The sequence below is a fragment of the Mesoplodon bidens genome, assembly GCF_964165515.1.
Source record: "Mesoplodon bidens genome assembly, chromosome: 4".
NCBI classification, from domain to species: Eukaryota; Metazoa; Chordata; class Mammalia; order Artiodactyla; family Ziphiidae; genus Mesoplodon; species Mesoplodon bidens.
In genome coordinates, this window is record NC_138160.1 from 77076565 (window position 1) to 77100559 (window position 23995).

Below are 23995 nucleotides of genomic sequence, written 5' to 3' on the forward strand. Positions count from 1 at the left end.
ATAAGCACATTGACAATTTATTAATTTTTAAAGAAGTAAACAAATATCAAAGGAAATGCAAAGACCCAAATTAGGCAAGAAAATCAAATCTTTCATTAGAATTTCTGCTGGATTACAAATTCTGCATTTAATAATAATTCAGTATTGACATGAAAGAGACAGTTGAGAAAATCTGACAAGTTACATGCTGAGTTTTTACCATTCTATTTACTACATAACATGATAGCCTTTCTAGTCTTTCTGTGTCTACCAGAAATGTTATTCCTTGGCCTTTTGCTCCAATGTACATACATTAAAGACTTCTATTTTGAAAATTACCCTTTCACACCACTCTCCCACTTCCTAAATCTGAAAGTATCTTTCTAAATTTAGAGAAATTAACCAAACTTATTAAAGGCTATATGTTTTTATCAAGCTATATGTAGACAGTAAAAATATATATATACATATTAGCAAAAGCATTTGATTACAAAAATGTAACTATCTGAAGGTAAAGAGTATTCTTTTGTGTACTTATGGCACTGCATTCTAAAAAGAAAAGGACATCTCAGTTTATTTTACTTACACAATAAGTTTAATTTACATAAAAATGATAGAGCATTTCAGGAGCAAGTCTTAAAAACAATTTCTGCTGAATGACTGCTATAATAATCTCCTTAAGAGAGAAATACACATAAACTAAAACAGCAGTTGTGAAACATATATAGTACCTCTCAGCTCAAGACAAAACTCAATATTTAGTAGGAAAACACTTAAGAAGACAGAAGGGCTTTTGGTTTAGACTATAGGCTGAAGTCAAAATTCATTTCCTTAAAACTTAAATCTTAAGCATATCCAAAGCTTTTTATTAAGGCAGGCTCCCAGGCAATAAACTCAAATTTCTGAATTCCGTCCTATCCATCACTGAGGAGAAAGGAGATTTTTCAGTGCTTCTACATCTAGGACATTGTGGTGAGAGGCTTTTCACAGGTTCTCGCTTAATAGAACTAGAGATCTTATTGGGAATATGAAGTACTAAATATTTCCAGAATTTAAACATGATGTTTGTTTTCTAGGAACTGTAGACAGTTATACAAGAACTTTCAGAATCATACTGACATAAGTCTTGAGTTGACTGTGAGGGTTAAAAATTTTTTGTGACCCTCCATATGTCCAAAGAATTAGGTAGGAGATCTCAGGAGAAAGGAATCACTTACACATGGGAATATCTAATAAGACACACTACTGAGATTTTGATAAAGATGATGTTGGAGGATATAGATTGAGACTGAAAAAGATGCAGATGTCAAAAAGGCCAAGGTATGTTTGGAGAACAGCACCTATCCAAGTGAACAAATGTACACGGCTTATGGAAAAGAGTAAAATGTAATCCCCATTAAAAATAAACAAACAAACAAACAACCCCAGTCCTTCTCTAAGGTCATATAGTATGGATATTCTATAATAAAAATACTATCAGTTTGCAGCACATAATTAAGTCATGTGGAATTAGGCAAACTCTTTTTTATGGACAGCAGAAATCATTCAGGGCATTAAATATAGTTAAGTTACAAATGCTGGAGAACAATGTCAAGAACTCTCAAGAGTCTGTGATTTTACTCTGAGTTGCAAGTTAAAAAGTTAGCCTGCTACAGTTTCATGGTTGCAGCCAGAAGACACTAGACTCCTGGGTAAGAGACAAAGGATTTTATTACTCAGGTTACAGCAAGCAGTATGAGCTTCATGTTTTCATCTGTTTCTCCTGCCCCTCAAATACCAAAGAGGCAATGTTGATACGCCCAGGGTAGAGGCTGAGCACAGAGTGACATTGTATCATGGCTGTGGAACCTCAAACTTATGAAGCCCAATCTTACCAGGAGGTTGCTAGCAAACCTGCTCATCCTTTGCCACTTGCAGGGAAAGGAAGGTGAAAGTACCTTGACACAAACAAATCTGCCCTCTGCCTTGGAGGAAGACACAATCTCTCTCTTCCAAGGCTGTTTCCTATACAGACATCCTCAAAAAGATGGTCCAGAACAAAAGCTGTCAATGTGCAGACACGTGCAGAAATGAAGAGATCCAAGGAAAATTGTCTCCCAGAAAACATAAACTAAATTTCATATATTCTTTCTGCTACTGTTTAACCAAATAATTAATTTTGACTACTTTATTAAAGAGCCAAAAAAGAAATAAAACTTTCAGCTTTTCCTTATAGAAGTAAAGTGGCTGTTTAGTTATCGCACTAAACAAATGTGTCCATATGCATTTTATTGAAAATACTTAATATGACGCCAATGAGTACGACTTTGAGTTTTAACAAAACATTCACTTGAATGACAAATGACATTTTCAAAGGTTCCTACCAGTGGTAGCATGTGAGGTATTTAATGTTTCACAAGGCCTAATCCTTTATCAAGTCAAAGGTTAAGTAGGTTATATCCAATTTATTAGCCAAATATCAATCTTCTTCATATACATAAGTACTTTTTTTAACGTTCAAGAATAATTGACAACTATAATTGTATATATTTAAAGTGCACAATAAGATGATTTGCTATACATTGTAGAAAAATTACCAAGATCAGGATAATTAACATATGCATCACCTCACATAGCTAACACAGGCAATTCTTTTGTTATTTGTTTTTTGTTTTAGATAAGCACTTAAAAGAACACTTATTCTTCCTGGCACAGCAGAGGATTCAACCTCCTTAAACATTAAAAAAAGAAAATTTAGCATGAATTTGTTCCCCTTATAACGACTCACTACAAAATATTAAGGTCATGGGAAGGATATATTTATGTAAAAACATAAACTTTTAAACTGAAAATATGTTTCTAGCATTACCACAAAAAATAAACAAAAAATGCAAAAACTGTTTTTAATCACTTTTTTGTAGAAAGAGTGCGTGTACTGCTTCAGCTTCAAAACCTTTATTCTGACTGTTTAAAATTGGAAAAACACAAGGTTGAAGTTGTATACATGACCGTACCTCTCCAAGTGCTTCATATCTTTTCTGGTTCCATCTGTGCAAGTCTTCCCGGTAGTTAAAAACAAATGGCTCCCCGGTTTTTATGTGCCTTAACTGCCCCTCTAGAAGACAAACAAACAATATTGCTATGATTCAGAGCACATTTATAATAATATGGAAAGTATAATAAATAATGTCTAATAAAAATTTAAAATATCTTTCTCAGAACAGTTTCATTTTTTTCATCAGATTTTTTTCTTCAAATATCCATATGATGCAAACATATACATAGTATAAAAGAATGACCCCAAGTACTCAAATGCTATGTCTTTGATCTTTCTCTAATCCAAAGCAAATTAACAATATTTGAGGGGCTACAATGTATGAGGATTTTTGCTAGCTATAGCCATGAACGTGGTCCCCATTCCTAAGCTTAGAGGCTACCTGAGGAGTAACAGCATAAACATTTAAAAGTTAAGCAACTTTTCAGAAAGTTAAACAAGACTGAAGTAAGTCAACAATCTAAAAACTGCTACAGGCAATTCACATAGATAATGAAGTCTAAAATGAGTTTAGAAAAATGAAGGATGCCTATAGGCTAGAATAGGTTCAGAAGGTTTCAGTGAAATTTCTCAACTAGGCCTTGAAATACAAGTAAGATTTAAAATGGAAATTGGAGAGAGACAGTGAGCCAACACAGGTTTAGACTGTCAAGTCAGACTCACACAATTCAGAGATTTTATTGATAATTAATAACTTTACTAATAACTTCAAGGGTACAAGCAATCAAGAGGCACAGGCAAAGCAGGTCTGGAACGGCCTGACCATGTCTTCCCAGGGCCTATCCTCTCACTGGATAGCACTCTCTGGTTCAGAATAGGTTGATGTCTCTAAGTGGGGCACATGAGTTACCTAACACATTGGTGAGTATGCTGGTTATAAAACAATTCTATTTTATGTGCCAGAGAGTTGTACTGCTCATGTGATATTTTTCAGAGAAACATGCCCTACATATCCACAGATTATAGGTTTGTTTAACCATAAGCAATGCCAAACCAGTTATCCTGCTCAAAATACTCCATGGATAAGGATTCTCCTCATAGCACAGACCAGGCCACCTGTCTTCTTTCTTTCCCCAGAAGCATTCCCCTGGTATTCAAGAGAGAAACAGACCACAGACCAAGTGCTTTAACACCTTCCCTCCCCTCTACTCAGACAACATAAACAGAATTTTGAAAAAACATGACAGCAAGTTCAAATAATAGTGAACAACCCAGTTTAAAAGAAACAAAAAGACTGTGAGCCAAATAAAATAATACAACATTGGAGGACACGTGGAATCAAATAGCAGAAGGCCCAAACTACTGGGTTTGGACTTTATCCTAAGAGCAGAGAGGCACAAGAAAGACTTCAGGGGCAGAAGAGGAACATGGTCAAGCTGAATGGAGTTATTAGTATTTGATTTTTATCCAATGAGGACATGCAAGAGTGAAGAAAGACTTGAAAGGAAAGCTATGGCACTGAAACTAAAGCCAGGAAATATACTACTCTAAGTAAAACTATTTCATTACTTTTATGAATCAATTTTACTACATATAAAATGGGTATTTTTAATATATAAAATAAGGCCTAATCCTTATTTGTAAAGTTCTTTAATACTCAACATGAGACACTGCATTGGATCATTATAACACCCTTTTATGGTCAGATGATGCCACGTAAATTGTAAGGTACATCTACAGTTTTCTTTCTAGGACAGGGAAATTCCCATTTAGCATACCAATACAAGTAGATTGAAGACATCTGCAAATCTAGCACTTGGGATTTTGACTAAAGCAACCTTAAAGGTACATGACATACAGTAATGTGTAATATTGCTGCACTAAAATTTTAAATGTATTTTCTATGAGACTGCTGTGTGAAAGGGAACTGACTTACCTAGATAGTGAATTTAGGTAGTTAGATATAGATACTTATAACTACATCTCAAAGAGAGGTTTGGTTTTTTTTAAATTCTCTATTCATTTTGGACATAATAATTCTCATAAAGTGATAATGATTTTGATACTTTAGGGAAAATAAGCCCTATCAAAATAGCCAACTATCAGCACTAGTATCTTTTGTTTGCTTGTTTTTTTGTGTGTTTTTCATTGATTTTATTTTTATTTTATTTATATATTTTTAAACATCCTTATTGGAGTATAATTGCCTTACAATGTTGTGTTAGTTTCTACTGTATAACAAAGTGAATCAGCTATACATATACATATATCCCCATATCCCCTCCCTCTTGCATCTCCCTCCCACCCTCCCTATCCCACCCCTCTAGGTGGACACAAAGCACTGAGCTGATCTCCCTGTGCTATGCACCTGCTTCCCACTAGCTACCTATTTTACATTTGGTAGTGTATACATGTCCATGCTACTCTAGTATTAAAAGTGAAAAGAAGGTAAAGAGGCAAAGAAAGTAAGCATTCTTAACCAGAAAAGATAATCTGGATCACTTATGTTATAGCTGTATTTGCAAATTTGGTATTTCTCAAAGGTTTGGAAAATCTCTTCAGCAACTGTCAAAGGTCTGACTTAGGACATTTTATTTTAGAGTCCCCAAAAATCAGTTGTAAAATTTCCTGTGTATACCCAAATGCACGTTATTCTGAAGTGTATCCATATGTTTTATCAGATTGGTGGTGGAGTCTAAGACCCAAAATAAGCTATCAATGGCCTAAATAAATTAATAAATTGAAAGTATTCAGGACACTTCCTGGCATGTAGTAAGAGTACAATAAATATCCGCTATCATGGAAGACAAGATTCAAACTCAGTTTGTTGCTGAGTCCAATTTTTTTTTTTGGTGATACGAAAGTGTGCTTCCTCATAATACTGTACAGAGGTATAGTGAGTGTGGGTGAAGGGAAAAGGGGAAAAGCCTTCACTTCATCTTCCAAAGCAAGAGCTGGGCCTTATACAGTTCCAACAACTGGAGAATGGCTAAATAGGTATTTTGAACACAAAGAGTATTTGAAAAGGTAAAGTGATTTGAAAGAACAAGCTATCAGTTTGATGCAGGTAAAAAGAATCTCTTCCCCTTTGTTACAATTTTTTTTTTCCTTAGGGTGAACTCTGTATCCAAATTTTTCTGTTACCCAACTAAGAACTTTAAAATTCTTTAGAAAATTTAGAAGCTTCTTCAATCAGGTAATGAAAGTTTCAATTCAAAGCTTTCATAAAAGTTTTTGCATTATAAATGCTGAAAAAAAAAGTCTCTGGAGATACTAAGTTAGAACTGCCCTTTTAACAGTTTAATACTGAAACCAGTTTCCTGGTTTCAGAACCTCACCTCTTTGAAAAAATACTCACCATTCACTTTGAGTTCAACCCTGAACTGTATCATGCTAAAAATAAGATCCATAAAAGTAACATTCTCTCCTTGGAATGCAAGAATCTTTGCCTCATACTATAAGTCTATATTTATGCAGGACAATGTCCAGGATATTTAAAAAATAAATGATAGGTGTGTGCAAGGGTCCATATGCATTCATGTGTAAGTACACATGCATGTGCAAAGGTGTAGGTGTGTCTGAAAGTGTGTAAGTACAGAGCATGTGCATGCAAGGGTATAAAAATGTAAGCAAAGATGTGTGTATGAATGTATCTGATAGGAAAGTGAGAGAGAAAAGTGTATTGCTTCTTTGTTTTTCACTCCCTTTAAGAAATGTTCAAGGAAGATGAAAGACAGACTTCAATGAAAACTGATATCGTCTATCCATAAAGCAAACATAGTTCTATGATTTACCCGCACTACCAACACACTCCCCCAATCCCTGTTCTGAAAGAGGAGTCTGGTAATTGTTTCAGAGGGGCAGAGGCAACATTAGTCTCAGAGCAATTTTGACTGTTAATTAAATTATAAAATTTCTTTTAAAAACAAAATATTACTACTCACACATACTTTGCCATTAGATATCCTTTATTAAAAAACATGAAAATTAGTATCAGAAAAGAGATCAAAGTTTCTAATATGCTCTGTTTAAACTCATTTAATAGTCTAGTACACAGAGACTGTCACTATAAGTTCTAACACCTATAAGTGATATTGTACAGACACATCAATCTAAGGAGGCCTCATCAGCAGGAACTGTATGGACGCTGCAAAGACAAGACATTCTCCTGTGGCAATATGTACAGCTTTAAATACATCATGCGACAGGCAGCATGATTTGTACAGGACACCTGAACTCTTCTTGTAACTTACTGTACAGTTCTCTTTTGCAACCTGGCTCTGGTATTTGAAAATGAATTGGGTTTTTGTACTTTTTGTATGTTGTATGACAATCATCAATGTGAACAGAATAAAATAACTGCATGTAAAATTTTGAAAAAACACAGTGATGACAGATCACCGATTTAGTTAATGCAGCGCAACAAGTAGAAAGCCGCAATTCAAATGCTACCTGGCCTGTAATAACATTATCCTTCAAGTATTACAATGTTATTAATCCAGAGTTTCATTGTGCTTTGTTCCAGAAACATCCTTGCAATCTATGGTATGTTATTCCAAATCCCAAGTGCAAAGCTTATTTTATTCAGAACTTAATTAACAAACTTTACAATAAGGATGTTGCCTAAAAAAATCATGGAATTGAGTATTATGCTTTAAAATATTATCACAGATAATTATTGCCAGTCATTTCATTTTAAATAACATGTGAAATAGTAGCATCCTTCTACATAATTTAATTGGGAGTTCCAGCTGGATACAAGGGAGCTGAACCCTCAAGACTGAAAATACATAAGCTGAATCAAATTCACTTTCGTTGGTTTAAGTGACTTGACAACTATGGGAAATTATTACTTGGTTCTTTTACTGGACTGAAGAACTTCATCATGGAAGGATAAGACATTATTCTCAAAAGAAACACATAAAACTTTCTAGCTGGCAAATAAAAGTAGCAAATAATATCTGTCCTATGATTCTATTAGCATTGTTAAACAAATCTTGCATATAGCATACACCACTTACTTTCATTAAAAGCATATTCAAATCCTTCCAGTGTATCAGGAAAATCAAGAGGTGGTTCATCTTTTTTCATTAGTTCATCCAAATCTATCCTAGATAATAAATCTAGAAAAGAAATTACATGAAATTTATTTATATTCATTTTCATAGTTAATAACAAAGATTATATTTTAAATTATTTTAACTATTCTTTTGTTCTATTAGATTACTTTTTATGTGTTGCCTTAACTGATAAGATTATTAAATTTTTAAGTTCCCAAAGTGCTATATTATGATGAGGTCCAGTATCAATATAACATAAGCACTTTCAAAACCATAATTCTCAAAACAATCACAACCTAGATCCTATGTACCACTATGGTAAATTATTAACTTCTTCCCTTCAAAATATACAGCTATTAATTTGTACCTTATTAACCTCCTATCATTTAAAAAGTTTCAGATGTTAACATGACTTTTAAAAGGTCACTAAATCTTACATATAAATGAAACTACTATGAATAAGGGAACTTAAAAATAAAAATAATGGTAATATAGCATATTATTCTTTAGAGGGGAAGTTCATAATATTAAACTAGAACATGCTAACTGGAGAAAACTGGCTAACACAAAACAGTTTTTATTCTTCACATCATTTGATTATACATAACAAAAAAAACTGTCAACAAGGTTTTGTAAATAAACATTTTATTTTTGAATCTTTTTAGATTTACAGAAAAGTTGAAAGATAGCACAGATAGTGTCTGTACCCAGTTTCCCCTATTGTTAACATCCTACCTTACAAGGCTACTTTTGTCAAAAGGAAGAAACCAATGTTGGTACATTACTGTTAACTAAGGCCAGATATTATTCATCAGTTTTTCCATTAATGTCCATTTTCTGTGCCAGGATCCCACCCAGGACACCACAGTGCATACAGTCGGCATGGCTCCTCAGTCACATCTTTTTATTTTGTGAGCATTTCCTTACCTCCTGTTACTACAAGGTGCTGCAGGCTTATCTCGTAGTTTCCCTGCACCAGCCCTAAAATCAGTCTGTAGACAGTATTTAATGATCTCTTTTAGGCTATCATCATCGGATGAGGCAAAAATTCTTACTATTTGTCATCTTAGTGTCATATGGAAACTCGGAAAAATGAAAGATAAACTTCAAATTTATATAGTTCCCAAAAGATGTGTTTTGTTTTGCTTTTTAAGTTTAGATTTTGAGATTTTTTTCAATCTAACTCAAGTTCCCGAAGAGAAAGAGCTCCTCGGATACACAGTATAGCAAACCAGTCGCCGCTTTCTTTTAAACAAAAGAAGAAACTCAGAATTAACACTTTATTTCTGTCTCTCACTTACAGAGATATAACAAATCCATCTGTACAGATCATAAAAATATGCTAGAGGAAAAAATAGTTTGTCTACCTCCAGTCTCTAGTCTCCTTCCGCAGGACACAAAGATAAGACATCAAAAAACTTGTAAAAAAAAAATTAAAAAGTGATTGTTTAAAACTCTTCAAACTGCTGTATCAAATAAACCTCAACTCACACAAAAATATACCATTTTCAGCATACAGACATGTTTATAAAAAAACGTTTGCAAATTGTCTGGTAAAATTAAAAATGTCACAAAGTATGCATACTGGGCCCAAGAGATACATGCTGACAAATATCTGATTCATTAGTAAAGTTCTGAACAACATGTAAATCATTGCAAAAGAGAGTAAAATAGAAGATTTTTAATATCAAAAACTGGCTTGAAGATTCTCACATCTCTCCTTCCAATGAATTGAATTCCTTTACTTCACAGTCATCTTCCACAGTTCAAAATTTAGAAACCTTTTAATCAGACACACAAAAACCGTCCAATACATAAGCAGCTGTATTATGTCTAATATCCATTTTCTCTTTCTATCAGCTCAGATCATAAAATGCCATCTAACATCTATATATCATTTTAAAGACATCACATACTTTACCTCACTTGACCATCACAGCCCTATAAAGTAGTAGCATGTGTTATCATCTTCACTGTCTTTGAGACAAGGAAATAAGCTCAGAGAGGTAAAATGGCCTGCCCAAAATTAGACCTTAATAGTAAAGTGGGGTTAATAAAATAAATTTATTCCCCAATACCTAACTCAGTACTCTGTCAAAATCCCCATACTTTTATTCTATGTGCTGTATAAACTCTAAAACGGTGTACCCCCTCTCTTCATTACCTTATAAAAAGAATAAACTCTTCTGAATACAGAAATATGCTTTGGCTTTGACCAAAATGTTCCTTTGAATGATAAAATGAACAACTAAACAAATACGCATTCCTCAAACTTCTCCTCTGTCAACTAGAGAACTAGATATAGATTTTTTTCTATTTCGTTAGCATTGAGAAGACACGTAGAAAGAAATTGTCAGAAATTATTTTTCTGCTTTGTAAAAGGAAAACAATGTATATAACTGCATTTTACAGAGACTGGGTTCCAAAGGCAGTAGATTAGGCAAAAATCAAGTATAATAAAACATTTCCATTGAAAATCCCTTCAATCGCCTATAAAACATAGTACGACTGAATTCTTATAACCTAAATACACATCAGATGTAACACAACTGTTTTTTCTAAAATATGCCTCTTGTGATTAAAGTGATTTAGCAACTAGAATTCTAAACTTCAACAAAGCATATGCAGTAACTGGATAAAAATACCATTTTATACCCAAAAGAATTGAAAACAAAGACTAAGATATTTGTACACCCCTGTTCACAGCAGCATTATTCACAACAGCCAAAAGGCGTAAGCAACCAGTTTCCATAGACAGATGAATGGTGTGATGGTTAATTTTATGTGTCAACTTGACTGGGTGCCCAGATATTTGGTTAAACATTATTCTGAGTGTGTCTGTGAAAGTGTTTCTGGATGAGATTAACATTTGAAACTGTAGACTGAGTAAAGCAGATTGCCCCCCACCTCCAATATGGATGAACCTCATCCAATCCACTGAAGGCCTGAATAGAAGGTGAGTAAGACAGAATTCCCACTCTCTGTATGACTGTCTTCAAGCTAGGACATCAGTCTTCTGCCTTCACAGCACAGGCTCTGAGGATTTTGGAGCAAAGCCTTGCTATCCACTGCAGGTAACTACTCTCCTTTTGAGAAATATCTCTTGGCCTGCTACTGGGCCTGAGTAGAGACAGAACACTTAACCACGGACTACCAACTTACCATGTAGCTGTCCATCATGAACTAGGTGTTAACTGACCCACCAAGTCATTAAGTTGAGTGTGTACAATAGCATTCCATCATCAAATGGAAATGGTATGTATGTGATCAGGACTGAGTAGGCCCTGAAGACAAAAGTAAGTTACATGAAGAAGTGGCCCAAATGCCTATGGTCTCCACTGCTGCTACACAGCCTTCTATCCATCAGTGTGCACCTAAGCCCTCATCAGTTGACAGAAGGAGAAAAAACTCGAGTCTGGTTTATAGATGGTTCTGCATGATATTCAGACACCACCCAAAAGTGGACAGCTGAAGCATTAGAGCCCCTTTTGGGGATATCCCTAAATGACTGTGGTGAAGAGAAATCTTCCCTGTGAGCAGAACTGAGAGCAGAGTGCACCTAGCTGTTCCATTTCTTTGGAAAGAGATATGGCCAGATATGTGATTATATAATGATTCACGGGCTGTGGCCAATTGTTTGCCTGGATGGTCAGGGACTTGGAAGGAACACGACTAGAAAATTGGTGACAAGGAAATCTGGAGAAGAGGTATGTGGATAGACCTCCCTGAATGAGCAAAAGATGAGAAGGTATTTGTGTCCCAAGTGAATGCTCACTACAAGGTAACCTCAACAGAGGAATATTTTAAAACTCAAGTGCGCAGGGTGATCCATTCTGTGGACACCAGTCAAACTCTTTCCCCAGCCAAACCTGTCATCATCCAATGAGCTCAAGAACAAAGTGGCCATGGTGGCAAGGATGGAGGTCATATGGGGGCTCAGTAATATGAACATCCACTCACCAAAGCCAACTTGGTTACAACCATGGCTGAGTGTCCAATTTGCCAGCAGCAGAGACCAACATTTCGTCCCCAACATGGCACCATTCCCTGGAGTGATCAGCCAGCTACTTGGTGGCAGGTTAATTACACTGGATCACCTCCATCATGAAAGGGGCAACATTTTGTTCTTACTGGAATAGATACTTTCTATGAATACAGACTGGCCGTCCCTGAACTCAATGCTTCTGCTAAATCTGCTATCCGTGGACTTACAGCAGGCTTTATCCACCATCATGATATTCCACACCACATTGTTTCTGATCAAGAAACTCACATTACAGCAAAAGAAGGGTGGCAATGGGCCCATGCTCATGGAACTCACTGGTCTTAACATGCTCCCCACCATCTTGAAGCAGCTAGTTTGACAGAATGGTGGACTGCCTTTTGAAGACTCAGTTACAGGGCCAGCTGGGTGGCAGAACCCTGCAGGGCTGGAACAAGATTCTCTAGAAGGCTGTATATACTCTGAATCAGTGTCCAATATATAGTGCTATTTCTCCCACAGCCAGAATTCACAGGTCTAGAAATTAAGGGATGAAAATGGGAGTGGCACTGCTCACTATTACCCCTAGTGAGCAAGGAAAGAATGTCCATTCTCATTCTTATTCAACATAGCATTGGATGTCTTAGCCAGTGCAAAAAAGCAAGACTGAAAAGGAAGAAATAAAACTGTCCAACTAGCAAATGACATGATGGTCTACATAGAAAATCCCAAGGATCCACCAAGAAAACCCCAAGAACTAATAAGCGACTTCAGCAAAGTCACAGAATATAATATCAACACACGAAACTTCACTATATTTCCAGAAACTATCAGTAAACATGTGACAATTGAAATTAAAAACACAATACCATTTACAATGACTCTAAAAATTATAATAAAGGACTTCCCTCGTGGCGCAGTGGTTAAGAATCTGCCTGCCAATGCAGGGGACACGGGTTCGAGCCCTTGTCTGGGAAGATCCCACATGCCACGGAGCAACTAAGCCCGTGTGCCACAACTACTGAGCCTGCGCTCTAGAGCCCGCGAGCCATAACTACTGAGCCCGGGTACCACAATTACTGAAGCCCACGCGCCTAGAGCCTGTGCTCTACAACAAGAGAAGCCACCGCACTGCAACAGAGAAGCCCACACACTGCAACGAAGAGTAGCCCCCACTTGCCACAACTACAGAAAGCAGCAATGAAGACCCAACGCAGCCAAAAATATATACATATATATAAAATAAGTATAAATCTAGTAACAAATGTGTAAGACTTACATGATGAAAATTACAAAGAATCAATGAAGGAACTCAAATATCTAAATAAATGACAGACATTCCATGTTCATGGACTAGAAACCTCAATATAGTAAAGACATCAATTCTCACATTCGTCTATAGGTTTAAACACAATTCCTATCAAAATCTCAGTAAATTACCTTTTTGTGCTTATAGACAATTTTACTCTTAAAATTTACATGGAAAGGCAAAGGACCTAGAAAAGCCAAACAGTTCTGAATAAGAATGAAGTGGGAAGAATCATTCTAGTCAATTTTAAGACTTACCATTTAGTTCAGTAATCAAGAGAGTATGAATTAGAGAAGAGACAGAGATACATGGAACAAAATAGAGAACCCCAAAATAAGCCCACTGAAATATGTCCAATTTATTTTTTGACAAAGGTGAAGAAGTAATTCAATAGCAGAAACAGTCTTTTTCACAAACAGTGCTGGTGCAATTGGACATCAATAGGCAAAACAAACAAACAAACAAAAAACCTTGAACTAAATCTCATACCTTATATAAAAATTACCTCAAAATGCATCATTAGTTTAAGTGTAAAATCTAAACTATAAACCTTTTAGAAGAAAACATAAGAGAAGATCTTCACAAAGTAGGGCTAGGCAAAGAGTCCTTAGACATGACATCAAAACCATAATCCATAAAAAAAAAACTGATAAATAGGACTGTTTTAGGGACAAAGTTTTATTCAGTTTGTCAATTTGGTCTAAAATACACTTTACTATGCATTTTCCATTTTATCTTCTAATATTTTCAATTTGATTCCCTCATTAGTCATTTCAAGCTCACGTGTGCTAAGCATTGTATTCCTATTGTACCAATGAAGAAAAAGATTTAGAGAAGCTAAGCAAGTTGTTTCATGGTGAGTGCGAAAAACATGAGTTTGAATCCAGATAGTTCTATATTTAGACCCTATCCATATTCTTTTAATGTCACTGTACTAACTCTAAAATCCAGAAAAATCCATCTGATCTCTTACATACTGCTTGTGGAAGTGTAAATTGGAACCACAACTTGAGAGATCAAATTTTCCCATTATCAAGTAAGGTTAAAGATGCACAAAAGCTATCTAAGTGGAAACCCAGCGAGTTTATTTATATGGAAACACACATGTTCCTTATCCTCCTTCCTAAATTAACCATTATTCTGAGTGTGCAAGTCATTCTCAGCAGCATACATACAGGCAGTAAAACCATCTATAGAGTTGTCTATAACTGTCTCCAATTCCTCTCTTCCCATTCTCTACTGAAGTTCTCCAATACGACTTTCATTTCCGTCAATTCACTGAAAAGCTCTTTGTGAAGACCATCAATAACCTCTACACTGTCAAATCCAAAAGTAAATTCTCAGTCCTCATCTAAGCTGGTTTATAATCATTACTAAATTAATTACTCTCATTTTCTTCACTGTGTGTTCAGGATCTCTCTCTTGCTCCTCATTCTCAGCCTATCTTACTAGAAATTCACTTTAAGCCTCTTTTGCTAGTTCTTCCTCATTTTCCTGCCCCTAAGATCGGGATGCTCCACGGTTCAATCTTCAGACCTTTTCTCTTTCTGGATACAGTGACATCCCTGGTGATCTCAATTAGGACCATAACTTTAAATATTACCTCTATGCTAATGATTCCTAAAACTTTTATCTCCAACCCAAATGCCCTCCCAAACTCTACATTCAACTTCTCCAGCTTGATGTTTAAGTGGCATCTCAGTTTAATATTTAATATGTCGAAAATTTCATGCTTGCTTTCCACCATCACCACCACAAAGTGCTTTTCTCGCACTTTTCTTAATCTAACTTTTCTTAATCTCATAAAATATCCCTAGAGCTAATGCCACAAAGACAATACAGGATCATTATCCTAACCTAGTATGACATTTCAAACAACAAAAATATGGTAAGGGCACTAGTCTTGACTCAAGAGACCACTAGTGTTAGTTTTACCGTTAAATACATGACCTGGAATAAGAAAAGCATTAAGAATTCTTACATCTGTAAAATCACATGATTTTATAATTTATTTACTGAGTACATACTATATCTCAGACAGTGAGGTAGTCACGGGATACAAATAATTACAAATAGATTAACTACTGATATTCTTATTTTAGAACTGAAATGAATGTAAGGTTACCTAAATATTCCTATACCTTCATTAGGCACAATGAAAATATCCTGAAAAAGCAAATTAAGTATGTACCTTTCAGGGCTGTTGTCTTTTCTTTTTCATCTGGACCTCCCTGCTGGATGTGTGCCATGCTTATCCAAATTGGCAACAAAATTAAAGAGCTCAAGGAAATAGACATCAATCTTCAGAAGACAGTCTAGAATGAATGAAAGCAATAAATTAAGCTCTACTCAATCCTACCTACTCCATGAGAACGTCCTAGATCCTCCCAAATGGAATTAATCTCTCTATCCTGATTTCCCACTGCACTTTGTTGATGCCTATACCATAGTACTTATCATAGCCTGCCTTGCGTTATAGTTATTTATGTGTTTGTCTGGGTCACCTAACAGATTACAAAAGCCCCAGGATAAAGGTATCAACTTTTTGTCATCTTGATGTCTCTCATATCACCAAACACAACACGTTATACACACAGACACCTAATGCTGCTAAACTGAACTGAGCTAAACTTACTATTTAGATGTAGTTCCCTATCATCTAATGTTCTTAAAAATATCTCCATGTAGTTTCTAAAACGTGACATTTCTTTTAAAATAAACTGTCAGCATGTCAGGTAGAAGGTCAGAATATTTTTTTCCTGGGACATGCAGACAGGCAGAAGGAGAAAAATACTTAAGGTAGCCATAAATTACCTCTAGTGTAATTCAAAATACAACTTTAAGGGAAAAAATTAGCCCTTTAAAAAAAAAACTATGTCAAATTCTATGTCTGGAAGCCATATTCTATAAATGGTACTCCAGTAAACAATTGTAATATAAAGTTATGATTTATTAAAATCTAATGCTGCTCTGCCTTGGCCAAAAGGAAGGCATTTAAACTATAAAAAGTCAGTTTCTCCCAGGGTGCCCACAAACAGGGAAAAAATAACAAAACACTATTCCTAAAGTTTAAAAGAAAAGAATGCAACACATACAGTGGAAAAAAATTAAATGAAATTAAAACAGTCAATCCATACTGTTAAGGAAATTACATAAAAACTGTGATAAACAAGAATGAATATTCCTCTGACTGATTTACTTACTACCCAAAAAACAAACTTCAGTTTCCACTCAGAGGTATATTGTACAATTATCTTTAAAAACTGAGGCATTTTTATAATTAACAGAGTACAGCAGGAAATGCTTTAAAATAATAATAATAATACTTAAAATAATATTTTTAAACTATGAACATTCCCAGGGTCATAAATCAATGCTGCCCTTATCTCAATTCTAACTGTAGGTGGGGTAGTATAAGAGGAAGGGCCCTCTGGCTCTACTACTAACTAACCATGTGTCCTTGACAAATTATTTAACTTCTCTAAGCCTCACTTTCCACATGTGTAAAGTGTAAATGATAATCATGCTTCCCTCATGGTGTTACAATGAGGTTAAATATAGAACATTTAGTATAGTGCCTGATGCGTAATAAGTGTTCAACACATGTTGGTTTATATTTTTTAAATGTTGTAAATGTATCCTAGCTTCACTACTTAATAACAGCTTCTGTGGCCAGGGACAAGTCACTTAATATCCAAAAATCTTCAGATTCCTCATTTATAAAGTGTAGCTCATATAACAGTGGTTGAGAAGTAATATTACAGAAGGTGTGTACAGCTGATCATTGCTATTACTAGTGGTATTACTGCTTCTCAATAATGTGGGGTTTCCTAACCTAGGAATAACTAAAATATGAGACTATTTTTGACTGGGAAAGCATTTTCACTTAGCATGGAAGTAGTTGTTGTTTTTCTTCTGTGAATAGGTAACTCAAAACTCTGTAAATTCTACATGGATGAAATATGTCTATATTCCTTCAAGACACATATTTTTGTCTATAGGGTGGGCAATGTGCAAGACACCAGGGTGCAATGGTGAGTCAAACATGGTCACAGCCCAGGTGGGGCTCACTCTCTCATGACCAAATGAAACTACCAAATTGCCACAAATAAAATATATGAGACCCAGACTGATCATTACAACACTGTTATAAAAAAAAAGCAGGGTTTCCCTGGTGGCGCAGTGGTTGAGAGTCCGCCTGCCGATGCAGGGGACACGAGTTCGTGCCCAGGTCCGGGAAGATCCCACATGCCGCAGAGCGGCTAGGCCCATGAGCCATGGCCACTGGGCCTGCGCGTCCGGAGCCTGTGCTCCGCAACGGGAGAGGCCACAACAGTGAGAGGTCCAAGTACGGCAAAAAAAAAAAAAAAAAAAAAAGGCAATATTTGTAAGGAATTAGTTTTATCTGTCAAGTCCCACAAGTTTGTGTACAAGTTTCACCGGCAACTCCTTATTATCTACCATCTTGTAGCAGAAATGAAATAGAAATGTTCATAATGATAGAGATTCCATACAGTGCTCTTTGCTAACAATTCCAAAACCAAATTAACTATCTATAGGGAGACTTCTTGCATTTTTTTACTCTATCCCTCTGCCAATTCAGTTTTCTTCTAAATGTAAACTGTTAGGTTATTTTTCACTGGCCTCAAATTGTCTAATTTCTAAACAGAACAATTTATATTATTATTTCATTGTGATTGTTTCACTGAAGGCAAAATTATAAAATAGTTTTGATGCTAGAGTCATTTTCAAGATTCATATCTTAAAATTCTGGGGATCTAATGTACAGCATGGTGACTAAAGTTAACAATACTGTGCTGTACACTTGAAAGTTGCTAAGAGAGTAGGTCTTAAAAGTTCTCACCACAAAACAAAACAAAAAAAGTAACTACGTGAGGTTATAGATGTGTTAACTAACCTTATTGTGGTAGTCATTTCGCAAAACATACATAAATCAAGTCATCACATTATATGTCTTAAATTCACATAATGTTATATGTCAATTATATCTCAATAAAACTTGAAAAAAAGCTCTAACTGCTCTAACTGTGTTTAATAACACATTCCCCCTTTAAGACTTTGATCTTCATGAGGACAGGTATCATGACTGTCCCTAGCACAATGTCTGATACATTGTGGAGCTCAATGGATATTTGTCAAATTCACAAATAAATGAGTAAGAGATATAGGGAAAAAATATAATTCACATTTTAAAGAATCATTTTCAAGACTCCCAAGATCAAATATCAATTAATAATCATTATGCTTATTTTATACAAGACAACCCAAAAAAACACGTCGCAATTCACTGAAGTGATGATATATAAGTTAGGAGACTACTAACTACTATCTTTGACCCTAAACTTTATAGCAGCAGATACAAAGCAGGTAAGCATGAAGCAAACTGCCTCTCGCCTTCTTATTCACTGTTAGATTTTTATCTTCTTGAGTTATTTTCCTCGGCTGTGGCACAGCTGGTGAAACTAAATCAGGAACATTATAAATTCTCAATTTAGTTTTCCTCATAAAAATTCAGAGTTATAACATGCATGACCACAGATAAACACTACTGCAAATGCAGCCAGTTTGATACATTTGATGTATATATATTAATACGTGCACTCGACATAGTTTATTTAGTATTATCTGATGGAGGTTAGGTTATAGGGAATAAAGTGGTGGAAGGTTTATACTGATGTGAACTGCGACACAGTTGACATGCTGTATACTTCATGATAACCACTGCTGTTTAAATATGGTTTCCTAGAAATGGTTACAATATAAACTAGATTCAAAACATCTCAGTTTGCGATTTCATTCTGCGAACTACACAAAGCAATTATCATATCTTCTTCCTTTCTATGGTTCCAACAGAGAATCCACTATGTATAAATAAAGCTATAAATAACTTGTCATGTGTAATCTTTATCCAGTGAGCATTTCAAAACATGAAACAGCAGAATATTTCTTATTTGCCCTATTTGCTCAAAATATGGCATGAGCACTTATAAAATGTACACAAAGATACACAGAAGCCTTAGTTTCCTACACCTGTTTGTTTTTAGGCAGGTATTAAATAGGACCTAGATATAGATTATTTTGCAACAGAAGGCCTTTCCACCTCACATTCTGAATGTAATGATGAAAGTACAAAACATATCACAGGACGAGTAAAATTGGGTTAAGTCCCTGGGACCCCTGGAGCTGGTTTGGTCCCCCAAAGAATCTATGCTAAGTCAGGCTCTGAAATCCAGCTCATGAAAGCTTACTTGCAATCAAAAACACAGTAATTGAACCGGTACCAGAGATTTAGAAAAACCAAAACATCTACCCAAATTACAGTTAAAATATGCATGTTACTCAGAAGTTCCTCATCAGCAAAGTTTAGTTCATAACAATCCTGGACAGTTTATAGTTCTGAGTCAATAGTGTGAAAAATGTATGTTTTGGAGAGAGAGTGTGTGTGATAGTTTGTGTGTGTGTGTATGTGTGTGTGTACAGACATATGGGCACTGGGGAAGAGGCTAAAGAAGAATAAGGGCATAGGGCTGAAGAAGACATGGAAGACAAGGCCCAGGGTAATATGGGCTCTTAGTGCATAGAAAATGGTGGCTTCTACAGAGAATGTAATCTATATGTGGGTCAAGGTTTAGCTCAGAGTAGGAATATCTTGTTCCAATCCAAACACACCTAAAGTAATTCCTTAGTTTCTCAAACAAAGTGATGTTTTAGGTTTGGGAGGAGAAATTCAGGTTTTTAGCCTCAATTCCACCACCTAGTGGCTGAGTGATCTTGAGAAAGTCACAACTTCTCTAACCTAAGTAATGGGAATAACAAAGAAAATAAGAGCACTTCCCTTTACAGGGTGATTATGAAGATCATACGAAAAAATGTAGACAAAAACATTTTACAAATTATAAATTCCTTTATAAATATTAGTAATCCCCATAACATTAGAAATAATTTGGTTCCAATTACTATGTGCTCAAATGCCAAAAAGGATATTCTCATCATCCAGCTTATAGGAATGAGAAACTTGCAATGGGCATCATTTGGGTGAATTCTTAGAATAAACAATTAATCCCCATAATAAGTACTTGTTAAGTTGACTTGGGTTTCCAAGACTATACTGAACATAATTATAATGGAACTTAAATTAATTTTTAATATAATTTGTTTATATTCTTGTCTAATCTTATTCAAATGTATGCCTGGAAAAGTTCAAGTATGTGAGTTCTACCTTCATTCAGATTAAAGTTGTGTCCAAAGAAGAACATTATTCCAACTATCTCCTAAATGCACATGTTACAAAGTCACCAAGTCCTTTCACATCCATTATCTTATTAGGTCACTGCCACAACTGGCTGATAGAGTCAAACTACTCAACTTCAACTAGGAAAATAATTCTAGTTTCTTTATCCTACAAAAGGTTTTCACTCTTGTGTACTAATTTATGTCATCAGGGAGTATTACAATTTGGAGTTTAGGCAAGTTGGAGGAAGTTGATTACATATATACAGACAAAAGCTGTCCACCAAAATTGTCTCAGCCTATTTGGTTTGCTATTCAGAATTAAGATTGATAAAAAATTACTCCCCATCATAATAGAATACTCCTCAGCCATAAAAAAGAATGAAATATTGCCATTTGCAGCAACATGGATAGACCTACAGAATATTATACTTAGTGAAGCAAGTTAGACAGAGAAAGACAAATAATATATTGTACCACTTATATGTGGAATCTAAAAAATAAAGCAAATGAATTGATATATAAAACAGAAACAGACATAAAAAACAAATTTATAGTTACCAAAAGGGAAATGGAGGGGGGTAAGGATAAATTAGGAGTATGGGATTAACAAATACAAACTACTATATATAATATAAATAAGTGACAAGAATTTACTGCCTAGCATAGGAAACTATATTCAATATCTTGTAATAACCTTTAATGGAAAATAATCTGAAAAATATATATATATATATAACTGAATCATTTTGCACACCTGAAACTAACACAATATTGTAAATCATCTGTACTATAATAAAAAAATTTAATAAATCAATAAAAAATGTAATCCCTAAACTGGAAACAAACTGAAACAAACTACTCATCAAGTTTGTTACACAACTATTAAAAAGAAAATTACTCCCCATCATTCCTCACAGTACTTTGGCAAGTCAAGCATCTAAAAGAAAGAGTCAAAAGTTAAGGAATATCAAATACAAAGATTTTAGAAGAAACTAATATTGTACTACTGTGTCTTTTTAACAGGTTCCGAGCTTGGTAGTCATCTGGTTAGGTTTCATATTGCTTTCTGGTTAGCAAAAAGACAGAAACTCAATAAGGCTAGAGTGAAAACGTTAGAATATCTGCAAGACAATGCTAAAACTGAATCTAAGAAATTAAACATGGCTAAGACAATTCTTTAGATAACTCTCAATTTTGAAGCCCCACAAAAGAAAAAATAATTTAAGTAGCCTTTTATGAAGTTTCCATAATATGGAACAGAAATAGCAGAGCTACAGAGGACAAAATAATTCTCAAAAAGGAGATATGCTCAAAATTTTAGAAAAACAGAGTAAATCAAACAAATAGTATCTTTTATAGGGGTCAAATTAAAATGTCATTAGCTACTTAAGAGACTCTATGGTAAACATGAGCAATAAAATATAGCTAATATTATGAATGTACATACCTCCAGGTCAAACTAACCAAGCAGAAACTATCTTCATAAGATTTAAAAGTAGCCAATACCACGAAATAACAGTGATAACATATTTGCAAAGCCTGAACCAAATTTTCTCATTCCATAAATACTCTTACTAGCATCTGTGCTCAACTTTGTAAACTCAAAGTTCAACCTGAATTTTAAAATATAATATGCATGTTGTAGACACTAAGATGACCCGCCCTCTGCCCCCACCATGCCCCTTCAAGGGGAACTTGCTGCTCAGTAGCAGGGAGTACACTCAGCAAACAACCTCAAGCTGTTCACCACTTAAGAGTCAGCCTCAGATGCAGAGCACTGCCTCACTCAAGGTCATGCCTTTCCCAGGCTGACTGACCCACAGGAGCTGACTGAACCAAGTGGGGAAACAAAGGCCCAGCCATTTCAGCCTGATACAGGAGAAGCCTGACAGGCACTATTTGCTCCAGAGCTCACTGCCAGGTTGGTTGACATTTTGTCAGGCCAGCATTTAGTTCAACTTCTCCCTTTGACCAATCTCGTTGTCCTCCTTGTTTTCACAAGTGTCAATCGCTAATAAACACCTTGCACTCCAAATTTTGTCTCAGCATCTGCTTCTGAAAAATCCAAGCTGCAACAATGTACTTTTCTAAATGACTTTTCTGCAAATTAAACAAAAAAAGTTCTGATGCTGAGACTTTATATATCCAGACTTTATATATCCAGAATATATAAAGAACACTAGCAACTCAACAATAAAAAGACAACCTAATTTTAAAAACCGACAAAGGATATGAATACAAATCTCTCCAAAGAAGATACACAAATGACCAAAAAGCACAAAAAAGATATGCTCAGCATCATTAGTCATTATGAAAATGCAAATCAAAACCACAGTAAGATACCACTTCACACCCTATAGCATGGCTGTAAGCAACAAGAAAGAGAAAAACAAATGCTGGTGAGAAGGTGGAGAAATTGGAACCCTTATCCATTGTCAGAAGGAATGTAAACTGGTGTAGCCACTCACGAAAACAATCTGGCAGTTCCTCAAAATGTTAAACATAGATTTACCAAAAGACCCAGAAATTCCACTTCCAGCTACATACCTAAGAGAAATGAAAACACATGTCCATACCAAAATTTACACATAAATGTTTACAGAAGCATTATTCATAATTGCTGAAAAGCAGAAACAACTTAAATGTCTATCAAGTGACAACTGGATACACAAAATGTGGTATATATCCATATAACAGAATATTACTCACCAACTAAAAAAAAGAATGAAGTAGTGACATATGCTACAACACGAACGACAATGAAAACATGATAAGCGAAAGAAAGACCACATAGCATATGATTCCATTTATATGAAATGTCTAGAACAGGCAAATCCACTGAAACAGAAAGCAGATTAATAAACAGTTTTGGGGAGTTGGGGTGGGGGAGAGAATGAGAAGTGATTGTCAGTGGGTAGTTAAGTTTCTTTTTGAGGTGATGATTCCGATAGTCCAAAAGAGATATGTTTACATTGGAGCAGTATTCCTCACTGTGTATTAGGTGGCTCTCTCTCTCTCCCATCTCTTCTTTAAAGCTACCATGCCGGGCCTCCCTGGTGGCGCAGTGGTTGAGAGTCCGCCTGCCGATGCAGGGGATACAGGTTCATGCCCCGGTCTGGGAGGATCCCATATGCCGCGGAGCGGCTGGGCCCGTGAGCCATGGCTGCTGGGCCTGCGCGTCCGGAGCCTGTGCTCCGCAACAGGAGAGGCCACAACAGTGAGAGGCCCGCATACCGCAAAAAAAAAAAAAAAAAAAAAAAAAAAGCTACCATGCCAAAGGTCAAGGCACAGTCTCAAAAGGGAGGAGGCCTGACCATTTCACTCATTCTTCTCTTTTCCTTCCATGAAAACAAAATTGTTAAGTGGACTTCAGGCATACTCACTTAAAGAACTTCTCTCTTCAAATGTCCCTATCATCCCTTCCACCAGAGTCAGGA

The 23995-nt window shown here is 35.5% G+C and overlaps 1 protein-coding gene across 7 annotated transcripts in view; it reads right to left on the reverse strand.

Annotated features, from left to right (window-relative positions):
• Positions 1–23995, reverse strand: part of ARB2A (ARB2 cotranscriptional regulator A) — a 451132-nt gene that overhangs the window by 400152 nt on the left and 26985 nt on the right. For 6 of the 7 annotated variants that reach the window (XM_081233582.1, XM_081233583.1, XM_081233580.1 and 3 more), the window contains exons 2-4: positions 15496–15619; positions 7975–8076; positions 2973–3073 (exon numbers count right to left, since the gene is read on the reverse strand). In XM_081233582.1, coding sequence (XP_081089708.1) covers positions 2973–3073; positions 7975–8076; positions 15496–15601 — 309 coding nt within the window. In that variant the 5' untranslated portion in view covers positions 15602–15619. The remainder of the gene's footprint in view (positions 1–2972; positions 3074–7974; positions 8077–15495; positions 15620–23995) is intronic. The other variant, XM_081233579.1, reaches the window with a different exon arrangement.